We start from the raw sequence: 12,208 nt of genomic DNA, 5'->3' as shown, positions 1-12,208 counted from the left end.
TCTTAACATTTTTGACCTCGCTGCCCAACTTTTCCTCTACAGAGGGGCCCGAGGCCCACTCAAATATTAACAATGAATTAGTAATCTTAATCTTAATTGTATTCAATAGTTATAACTAACCTACACAACCTTGTCAAATTATATGAAAGCACGTGTTAATTAAAGGCCTACTGAAACCCACTACTACCGACCACGCAGTCTGATAGTTTATATATCAATGATGAAATCTTAACATTGCAACACATGCCAATACGGCCGGGTTAGCTTACTAAAGTGCAATTTTAAATTTTGCGCGAAATATCCTGCTGAAAATGTCTCGGGATGATGACGTCAGCGCGTGACGTCACAGATTGTGGAGGATATTTTGGGACAGCATGGTGGCCAGCTATTAAGTCGTCTGTTTTCATCGCAAAATTCCACAGTATTCTGGACATCTGTGTTGGTGAATCTTTTGCAATTTGTTCAATGAACAATGGAGACACCAAAGAAGAAAGCTGTAGGTGGGAAGCGGTGTATTGCGGCCGACTGCAGCAACAACACAAACACAGCCGGTGTTTCATTGTTTACATTCCCGGAAGATGACAGTCAAGCTTTACCATTGGCCTGTGGAGAACTGGGACAACATTTGATCGCTTGCCCGTACGTGCGTGCCGCTATGTGCATCTCACGTACGTAACTTTGGGGACTTTGGGGAAATATATGTGCTGTATGAACTTTGAGGAGGTGAACGGTATTTGGGGCTGTGGGATTGAGTGTGTTGTGCAGGTGTTTGAGTTGTATTGGCGAGTTATATGGAAGGGAGGGGGGAGGTGTTTGTTATGCGGTATTAATTTGTGGCATATTAAATATAAGCCTGGTTGTGTTGTTGCTAATAGAGTATATATATGTCTTGTGTTTATTTACTGTTTTAGTCATTCCCAGCTGAATATCAGGTCCCACCCGCCTCTCACAGCATCTTCCCTATCTGAATCGCTCCCACTGCCCTGAGTTCTTCACTCTCACTTTACTCATCCACAAATCTTTCATCCTCGCTCAAATTAATGGGGAAATCGTCGCTTTCTCGGTCCGAATCGCTCTCGCTGCTGGTGGCCATGATTGTAAACAATGTGCAGATGTGAGGAGCTCCACAACCTGTGACGTCACGCTACTCATCTGCTACTTCCGGTACAGGCAAGGCTTTTTTATCAGCGACCAAAAGTTGCGAACTTTATCGTCAATGTTCTCTACTAAATCCTTTCAGCAAAAATATGGCAATATCGCGAAATGATCAAGTATGACACATAGAATGGACCTGCTATCCCCGTTTAAATAAGAAAATCGCATTTCATTAGGCCTTTAACAGAGATTTATATTTATTTGACACATAAACCTTAGGCTAAGATCTGGCCGATTAGAAAAACAAAATACGAACCAAATATACTGCATAAGAATGGACTCATAAATAACTGACAAAAAATAAATTTACATTTAATTATGTTGAGCTAAAATAAATAAATAAAATTAAGAATTAATGTTTAATGCACTTTTTTTTTTTTTAAATGTTGCTTATCATTCACAATCCTTATGTAAGACAAGCAAGCATGTATATCATTTTTATGCATTCTAACTGGTAAATAAATGTGTTTAAGTATGCTTGCAATGGAGCCTAGCAGAATCGCCTTATTTTGCCTATAAAGCGCTTACAAAAACATCCAAACACCTCCATTAAGGTTTTAAAAACACGATATAAGCATAGATGTAACGTAGTAAGCATGAATTTCCTTTTTCCTTCTACAATATCGCTGATTACTACTTACTGCCAACAAAATACAACAAAATAAAACATCACTAACTGTACAATATGTGACTGGGATGCCGACTGATGGGATATTGATATATTCCTGTTTAGATAAAGAATGACACAATCCTCGCTAAGAAAAAAAGGGGGTGGAACAAAACGTCTTTTAGTGTATTTCTCGTCGTCTAAATTGGATGCCAAAGTTGAGCAATTTGTCGGATTATGTCCTCAACCTTCTATCAAGGTGAGAGACAATTTGCATGATTTGGAATAAACTTTCACAAGCTCTGATGCGAGAAAGCAGCTCACCAGCTATTGATGTCAATAGCAGCACAAGCTAGTTAGTGCTCCGTGATCACAGCACCGCCAAAAATAGTTTGTCTGCGTTAGCGCTTATAATAACAATATCACTAATACTTGGTTAATATTCAGGTCATGAAATGTAAATAGAGTTATGCTGGCAGTTTTTGGATGGGTGTTTAGAGGGCTTTATGGGCGGAATAGAGGACTTTCTATTGACTCCATTGAAAAATGACTTTTATTTACCAGTTAAAATACATCTGTTTTCTTGTCTGTCATAATAACTGTGAATGATAGAAAAAGTGTGGTTCCCCTTTAACTAAACGGTCAAAAAATTAAAGTGCAAATGAAAATACAGCTTCACCGCTTTAGTCATAAGTTTTACACTTTAGAAACTTCTTGATGACTTAAGCCACAGATTTCTTCTGTTTGTTTGAGATTGTCATTACTGCCACAAGTGGTAAAAAAGTGTATTACAACTGAGTACTTCTGCAGTCCATACGGACCACAGCTGAGAAACAGATATTTTTTGGCGGCCCTATAGGGGGCACCCGTGGTTAAGAAACACTGATTTAGAGTAAACATAATCAACTTCTATTTTAAGATGCACTTTAAATGTAATATTGAACTATATATGTAGAATATTGCAATATATCGCCATATCACAATACTGAATATCATACCGAGACTTTTCAGTTTCGTAATGCGTGTTGTGAAGTCATCGCCAATACCCAGTCCTACTTTAACTGATCTTTTGAGTGGAATGAGGAACAGAACAAAGGGGAATTATATAACTGGAATGATGTAACAGGCATAGACATAAAAGCTCTCGTTGTGGCCAATAGCAACAGAAAGACATGGATGTGTAGAAAGCATTAGTGCAGGAATGGGCAAACTACGGCCCGAGGGCCACATGGCACGTTGATCTCTTTAATTCGGCCCGCCAAATATTAATAAAGAATTGAGCAAATATCTGTTTTGAGAATTGGCACAACAAAACTGATACTAGACTTCGACACACAAGCAAAAAAGGGTAATCAACAACAGCGCTCCCACTAAAAGAGAATGCAAGTGTTAACCCTTTAATACCATTTGTATGTTTCTTTGATGTTCTGATAGGATATTGTTGAAAATAGATGTATTATGATTAAAATAGCCCATGTTAAAGAAGCCTACTCTTAGTTCCAACAGATATGATATGCTTTGAAATGCATCATGTGATTGCCCCGCCCATCTGTCATATTTCCAAAGCCAATGTGCATTAGCGGGTGTATGCCCAGGAAGACAGGAGTGTACATTGAAAAAGCACCAACCTGATGGTCAGGTTGTCTTTTAGCTTTCTCTCTGCCTAGTTCGTCCCGCAGAGCCTGGTGAAGGGTCAACACAGAGTTAGCAACATTGGAAGAGCAATAAAATCAGGGCTAATTGAACCGACGCCCTGTTTTTTTTTTTTTTTTAATGTGTTTTACGATCTACGACTACATGACGATCATCATATAAAGGTTATACCTGGAGTTCATCGTCTTTTTTGTTGATGACACCGGTCAGCTGTTGCATTTGTCTTGATGATGCTACATCCATCTGTCCGTCCCTATTCTTGCTCTGAAGGATCTCAGCTTCCTGCTGCTTCAACGTGATCCTTAGCTGCTCGATGATGCTATTGTGATGGAGGGGGGAAAAAACAAAGACATTATTGAAATGTCTTGACTGTCTAAACAACACAGATTGCGCTCTTTGTGCTTACTTGTCCTTGTCCTGCAGGGCCAGAATTAGGTCAGGGCTGGGTGAGGTGGTGAGGGCGCCAGGCAGACCCAAGATTTGGAGCTGCTTTTCCATGTTAATATTTTTTAGCTTTTCCTGCTCAGCAATGGCCGCCATATTCTCTACCTCCTCCTCAGCTGTTCGGAGGCACTGACAAAGCAGCAAGTTTGAACAGTATAAACAATTGCAAAATAAAAAAGTCCCTCTGCCTTTTACTTTTGCCTGGTGGCATAAAAAAAAAATATTTGACTGACTTACGTGTTCTAGTTCTGCTATCCTCTTGTTAAACGAGTCCCGAAGCCCATCCATCTCTCGCTGGGCTTGTTCTCTTACGCGCTGCGGCTCTACTGACTCTTGACTGGCCAGACTCTCCACAGCTTTCCTGGAAAACATGTGATCACGTCTGTTATTGGAAAGAATGTTATAAATGCTTTATAGAAGAAAGAACAGCTCTTACGATGCGTACACAAGGAGCTCCTTTTTCTCTTCCATCTCCCTCTTCATTGACTCCAGCTCCACCTTCAGCTCAATATTCTGTAAACGGACAGTATTCGAAAAAACTATTCATTTTCATTAGGGATGGGTGATATGGCCTAAAATATATATTGCAACTGTGATTATTAATGATTTGTATCACAATACATTATTTGGTACATAAATTAGGGCTGCAGCTACCGATTACTCTAGCAATCGAGTAATCTATAGATTAAATTGTTCAATTAATCGTGTAAAACACACTTTCCAGCCTCAAAGTGACTTTTAAGTAAAATAGTTGAAATACATTTTCTAATGACCTTTCTTCTTTCTTCTTATAGAGTAAATGCACATAATATTGGAAATTGCACTTTTTAATTACTATATATAACTTACATACATTTTTTTTTTTTAAATATGTAGCTGGATCCATCCATTTTCTACCGCTAGTCCCTTTCGGGGTTGCTGGAGCCTATCTCAACTGCATTCGTGAACCAGGTAATAGATAATAAAAATAGAACCAAATTAGACAAAACAATTATAAAGCATGACATATTTAGTGACAATGTATTCAACAATTTAACATATACACATTTGAAAAAGTATTATTGGAAGAGTGGTGTTTGATTTTTGATTAACATTAACATTCAAACATGCCCTCACGTGTTTGAATACAAATTTTGTTATGCAAGTCAAACATATAAGATGGCGTTAGCTGCCAAAATAGACTTTTACCTTGTTTCTGCTTGTTTGATGCTCTTAAATATGCATGATGATTTCTGGTAATGTTACATCATCAATGTAGTACTATTTTGAAATGCCAGATCTGTTTGACACCACAATGTTTGCCTTTTACACTTTTAAATGGCGGCAAACCCGCTCTCAATTCCTCTTAGCTCTTTGTTGCTTTTCCACTTTGTCGTTTAGTCCCGCCCCCCTTCCCACGTGCACCGGCCACATCACCGGCAGCGCAAGGTAACTCACCAATAGGTGCACTGCTCTTGTGTGCGCTGGAGCAATACAATGTCAGCGTATTTTACTCAAGTACCGGTAGTTGTTTTTTTTGGGACTGTATCCCTGCAGATTGTATTGATCTATATCGATATATAATGTAGAAAACAGAAATATTAATAACAGAAAGAAACAACCCTTTTGTGCGAATGAGTGTGAATGAGTGTAAATGGGGAAGGGAGGTTTTTTGGGTTGGTGCACTAATTGTAAGTGTATCTTGTGTTTTTTATGTTGATTTGATAAAAAATAAATAAATAAAATTATATTTTTTTGTTGTTGTTTTTTTTCTTGTGCGGCCCGGTACCAATTGATCCACGGACCGGTACCGGGCCACGGCCCGGTGGTTGGGGACCACTGATCTAAGCAACAAAATACAAATTGAAGCTTTTTTCTAATCAAATTTATTGAAGCCCTAAAATAAATTACAAATAGAACCATTTCAAAAGGGCTACAAAGGCTCCTAATTTGGCTGCTGACGTATGCTATAACATATTGCATAATTTCCAGTTGTATTATTTTGTCCAAACTATTATTTATTTACTGGCTAATTTACTGTTATGTGGTTACTTTGTGTTGTAACACAATTTTATTAACTTCTGTTAAAATGCAATAATCCCTTTATTTTTGTTTCAAAACTTTATACTACAATACAAAATGTACAATATCATTGAATATTTACATTTTGATCACAAGTATAAAAAACATAAATTTAATATATTTTATTTATTTCTAACTACTGGCTCTGATTTAAATATTTTAGGTTTTTCTTCTTTTAAGTCCTCTTGTGTTCAGGGACTTATTTCCCGAGTTTGTTAACAACAAAAAATTACCAAAAAAATAGTCTTTTGATAAAAATGTATTTTGGTTTTAGTCATATTTTACTCATCTAAATGATTTAGTTGTACTCAACTAAATTCCTCAACATTTTAGTCGACAAAAATTACAGTAAATTTTGTCAAATAAAATATACAATATTACGGATAACGCATCTCTGAAGAGGTCTTGAAACCACTTTTATTAGGGTTATTGCAGAAATCTCAAAAACTAAATTCACAACAAGACCATGAATATCTTAATAAGTACATTTTACACTACGTTAATGTGTTATTATTTTAGCTGAAATTAAGCATTGTTTTCAAAAGTTGAATATTATATGACTAAAATGGTAATATGAAAAAAACAGTTTTACTCTATTTTGTATAACTACAGTGAGTGTGTACAATTGGCGTCTTGGCCACTGTCCCGTCTAAACATAGACTAGTCTTATAAATCTAGGATGTGTGTATAATATATATATATATATATATATATATATATATATATATATATATATATATATATATATATATATATATATATACATACACACATACATATATACACACATACATAGATATGCACACACACACACACACACACACACACACACACACACACACACACACACACACACACACACACACACACACACACACACACACAGTGTACAACAAAAGTAGTGGTTGAGTAAGCGGTCTTGTTCCTGCTCTACAGTCCTAATAGTAACAGTAAATCAGTACAGTATGACTCATTTAGCTTCGGCCAACTTACTGTTGCGTAGATGTCCTGATTATTAGCCTGCAAATTGCGCTTCAAGTTGGTTGTATTTTTACCGGAGAAAATGGAGCCATAGAGTTTACAGTGTGTAACAATGTCTACCGTGGCAAAAGTGAAGTCTTGAAACCACTTTTATTAGGGTTATTGCAGAAATCTCAAAAACTAAATTCACAACAAGACCATGAATATCTTAATAAGTACATTTTACACTACGTTAATGTGTTATTATTTTAGCTGAAATTAAGCATTGTTTTCAAAAGTTGAATATTATATGACTAAAATGGTAATATGAAAAAAACAGTTTTACTCTATTTTGTATAACTACAGTGAGTGTGTACAATTGGCGTCTTGGCCACTGTCCCGTCTAAACATAGACTAGTCTTATAAATCTAGGATGTGTGTATAATATATATATATATATACACCGTATTTTCCGCACCATTAGCCGCACCTAAAAACCACAAATTTACTCAACAGCTGACAGTGCGGCTTTTAACCCGGTGCGCTTTATATATGGATTAATATTAAGATTCATTTTCATAAAGTTTCGATCTCGCAACTTAGGTAAACAGCCGCCATCTTTTTTCCCGGTAGAACAGGAAGCGCTTCTTCTTCTACGCAAGCAACCGCCAAGGTAAGCACCCGCCCCCATAGAACAGGAAGCGCTTCTTCTTCTACTGTAAGCAACCACCCGCCCCCGGAAGAAGAAGAAAAAACGTGCGGATATCACCGTACGTTTCATTTCCTGTTTACATCTGTAAAGACCACAAAATGGCTCCTACTAAGCGACAAGGATCCGGTTCATGAAAAGACGCAATCTCTCCATCCGCACACGGATTACTACCGTATTTCACAGCAACTGATATTCCTGTGAACCGCACTGTGGAACGGGAGCACGTACGGTGAATATTCGCACCACAGGGAATGAGAAGTCATCCTTCACTGTGGTTCTAGCTTGCCATGCTAACTTCCACCCATGGTGATATTCAAAAGGAAGACCTTGCCAAAAGAGACCTTTCCAGCCGGCGTCATCATAAAAGCTAACTCGAAGGGATGGATGAAGAAAAGATGAGCGAGTGGTTAAGGTAAGTTTAAGTTTACGCGAAGAGGCCGGGTGGCTTTTTTCACGCAGCTCTGTCCATGTTGATATACGTATGTTTGTGATTGCACATTTGCGTACATTTTGGGAGTGAACAGAGTTGTTAGAACGCTGGTTTTTAATATATTATTAAAGTTTGACTGACCTATCTGACTGTTTTTTTGACATTCCTTTAGCGCAGTTAGATGCGGCTTACAACACGGGGCGGCTTATTGGTGGACAAAGTTTTGAAATATGCCGTTCATTGAAGGCGCGGCTTTTAACCCAGGGCGCCTTATGGTGCGGAAAATACGGTATATATATATATATATATATATATACATACACACATACATATATATACACATACATAGATATGCACACACACACACACACACACACACACACACACACACACACACACACACACACACACACACACACACACACACACACACACACACACACACACACACACACACAGTGTACAACAAAAGTAGTGGTTGAGTAAGCGGTCTTGTTCCTGCTCTACAGTCCTAATAGTAACAGTAAATCAGTACAGTATGACTCATTTAGCTTCGGCCAACTTACTGTTGCGTAGATGTCCTGATTATTAGCCTGCAAATTGCGCTTCAAGTTGGTTGTATTTTTACCGGAGAAAATGGAGCCATAGAGTTTACAGTGTGTAACAATGTCTACCGTGGCAAAAGTGAAGTGCGTCCACAGGTCTTCTCTTTCTTCCAGGTGTAGAAGACATAGTGTAATGATGTGTGTAACAATACAGTCGGGATGTAACAATATGAGAATTTCATATCACAGTTATTGTGACCAATATGATCATGGTCAACATTAATATTGCGGTATTGTTGAATGTACTCAAAAGGTTTTGTAAACATAACTAAGATAAATAGACAGTTAGAAAACCCTCCATTTTACATGTATTGTGTTTTTATGTTTCGCTGGTGTTTTATCTGTTTTATAGCTAAACTTTTGTTGTTGTATTGTAAATATTGGTTTGTAGTGTAGCACTTTACGATTTATTTATATGAAAAGTGCGTGTCCAGCGGTACGTGAACGCACCATAAAACACCGCCATGTTTTTTCCTCTGAGGCAGTCCTTCTCAAATAGTAGGGCGCGGGGGCGCAGTGCGATGCCAGGGGGGCTCGTGTGACCTCAGGCAACATGCTTTTTTTGCCGTACCAGAATATGATGAAGCCTACGCAGCACTTGGCTTCACTGTAACCACGGTGGGAGAGGAGGAAAGACAGGTGTGTTGTTTCCTTTAATGTTAATAAACTTCCAATGTTATGCAGAGGTAAAGTTATAATAATTTCATAGAGGACTTATACTATTTATAGTCAACGGTGGAGAGTGGGCGCGATTATCATAATTCCGTTTGCAAAGAGCACAGCTTGTAGGTTCAATGTGCACAACTGAATAGCTTTCTCAAACAGTAATGTGTTTATAGAAGTTTAGATTGGAGTATGTTGTTTTTTAACGGGGAGAGACACGTCTCTTGTTTTTACGTTAGCATTTCAGCCACCACTCAGTCTGTGAGTTTATCAAAGTGAAGTTATCAACCTCAGTTTTTCGATCATTTTAATTCTAAAGGGTAATACTAACCGTCAGGAGTTTTGTCGCGGTCATCATAAATACCGTTTATCGTTACATCCCTGCAATACAGTCTTGTTTCCCAGTGAAAAAATCCAAACACCGTGTCTTAGTAGTTGTAGTTCTGATTGGATACCCGCCATGATACAGCCCGCCGCTCCTCTGCATTGGATTGATTGGATAGATTCCTAACTTGTCCCACCTGCTTAAATACGAAATTAAATATGATTTTGTCTCTGTCAATTAGTTTCGACTTGTTTTTATTCGACTAAACTGTCAATTAAAAGGTGCCATATGTAATAATTGCATGTCAAGTCATCATTGAATGGCCCTGACACGTCAAAAAGCATTGATAAATCATGTTTTTTTCCGAATACCTTTATAACTGGTAACAGCAGTTCAGCCGCTCATTTTAAAATTAGATTTACAGCCCCGAAATATAGTTATTGTTTTCATTTCGATGCCCCGCCCTCTACCGTTTGACCAATTAGAAAGTACGTGAGTGTGTCACATCCAAGTTGCCAGTTACGCACCACCCTCTTCGTCTAGCTACTGCCACTGGTAAAGTTACTAAACATGTCAGAACTTAGTAATTCTAAAAGGCGTCGTTATGATTCTCAACGTATTCATGACAAAGCCAGGAACAAAATGAGGATTGGTATCGAGGATGCCTTTGAAAGATGGAGACGATTGAAGGCGGAGAAGATTTTTTCATCTGACGCCAAACTTGCTAATTTCCTCCTTGATAGGTAAGTCAGGCATTTACGTTTTCTTATTACTTGTAAGAAATGGAAATGGACATTTGGTATGTAATCTTTTTGACAAATAAAACATTTGTGGATATTGGTTGGGTCAGTGCCTTTTTCCTTCTCAATATGCTGATACACTGAGGAAATGGGTTCCAACATTAGCACGGCTAATTGCGGTTTCTGGTACTGTATGTGCATCTGGTACATATGAGGTGGTAATTGCTTGGCACAATATAATGCATTACATGTAATGATTTTCTACTTTGTGTATTGACATGGTAGTAAGCTATGTGATTTATGCGTAACTTGGGTTGGCTCATAGAATCGCACTCTGCACTGAAAGATGGTGATGTGCGTACATGGAAGACAATGCAGTGCGTTAAGTTGGATGCAACATGGAGTTATGCTGAACGAAATGTGGCGGTAATTTTACTGTTGGCCTTGGCTTGCCATCAAAGTCGGCCTATGCGATATATAATATATTATTATATATAATTATTTTGATGGCGGTCCATGCGGTCAAACTAGACATTTTAGCAGGGTAATTTCAACAATCTGTCCTGGCTCCCGACGAAAATATTGCTGCGTAACTTTACAAATACATTTGGCTAAATGTGGCATAATTACTTAGCAAACCATCTTGCAAGAAGCATAAACAAGAGAAACCTACAGCGTAGGACTCGTCAATTGCCATTTGAAGTTCTTGGATTAGGATTCGGCTGCGTATCTGGAAACCACAGTCATGGAGAGTGGGAGGGGACTACAGAATTTTGATTGTGATTGCAGTATCATTTCTGGCCACATTACTACATATGGCTCCTTTAATTTCATCATTGTTTTTGTCAACGTGCATTTGTTGGAATTTGTTATCATCCTATTTTAGTCAGGGGAAAATAGGTCGACAAAAATTTTGAGTCAACGAAATTAACACTGTTGTAGTGTAGCATTTTTCGCTATTTCTCGTCTTCCAGTGATGATAATACTTGTAAGAAACATACTTTATTTGCAGCCATGGGAGCAGAGATTACTGACTGAAGTGGCTTGTTGCTGTCAAATTTGCGGGCCACAGCTAGAATGTGTCATCAACATGCATTATCACGATATAAGGATTGTATTGAAAACTATCGTCGGCCAAATTCATGTCACTTATTTTGTATGTAAAGTTAAAGTTAAAGTACCAATGATTGTCACACACACACTAGGTGTGGCGAGATTATTCTCTGCATTTGACCCATCACCCTTGATCACCCCCTGGGAGGTGAGGGGAGCAGTGGGCAGCAGCGGTGGCTGCGCCCGGGAATCATTTTGGTGATTTAACCCCCAATTCCAACCCTTGATGCTGAGTGCCAAGCAGGGAGGTAATGGGTCCCATTTTTATAGTCTTTGGTATGACTCGGCCGGGATTTGAACTCCCAACCTACCGATCTCAGGACGGACACTCTAACCACTAGGCCACTGAATAGGGCTCTACGGGTGCAAATATTTGTCGACAAATATGGAAACGTCTGTGACGTCATCACTTTTTTCGGGCAGAAGCGATTCAGCGCGGCCACTGGCAAAAACATTGCAAGTGAAAACATGTAAAGTATGGGAACATTTCACCCTAATCTTTCTGAAGACATTAATACATTGCTCATTTTGCAAAGTAAACCTTGTTTTTTTATGGCAGTACATTTATAGCGAAGGCATGATATCTTGAGGATATGATCTAAACTCGGTAAAATAGTTGGCTTGCTGCGTTGCAAATTAGCTGACAAATGCAAGACGAAGTTGTGTGAAAAATAGATTTAACTGTCATTTTACCCAAGGTATGCCAGTTAAACCATTTCTAAATCAATTCAAGTACTTTT

The 12,208-nt window shown here is 38.3% G+C and overlaps 1 protein-coding gene across 4 annotated transcripts in view; it reads right to left on the bottom strand.

Annotated features, from left to right (window-relative positions):
• Nucleotides 1-12,208, bottom strand: part of cdk5rap2 (CDK5 regulatory subunit associated protein 2) — a 62,663-nt gene that overhangs the window by 36,452 nt on the left and 14,003 nt on the right. For 3 of the 4 annotated variants that reach the window (XM_061932064.1, XM_061932067.1, XM_061932066.1), the window contains exons 5-9: nucleotides 4,296-4,372; nucleotides 4,097-4,220; nucleotides 3,822-3,988; nucleotides 3,587-3,734; nucleotides 3,391-3,444 (exon numbers count right to left, since the gene is read on the bottom strand). In XM_061932064.1, coding sequence (XP_061788048.1) covers nucleotides 3,391-3,444; nucleotides 3,587-3,734; nucleotides 3,822-3,988; nucleotides 4,097-4,220; nucleotides 4,296-4,372 — 570 coding nt within the window. The remainder of the gene's footprint in view (nucleotides 1-3,390; nucleotides 3,445-3,586; nucleotides 3,735-3,821; nucleotides 3,989-4,096; nucleotides 4,221-4,295; nucleotides 4,373-12,208) is intronic. The other variant, XM_061932065.1, reaches the window with a different exon arrangement.

Source organism: Nerophis lumbriciformis, linkage group LG39 (genome assembly GCF_033978685.3).
Source record: "Nerophis lumbriciformis linkage group LG39, RoL_Nlum_v2.1, whole genome shotgun sequence".
NCBI classification, from domain to species: domain Eukaryota; kingdom Metazoa; phylum Chordata; class Actinopteri; order Syngnathiformes; family Syngnathidae; genus Nerophis; species Nerophis lumbriciformis.
Note: the sequence above shows the minus strand (reverse complement) of the source record. Positions and strands in the feature narration are given on the sequence as shown.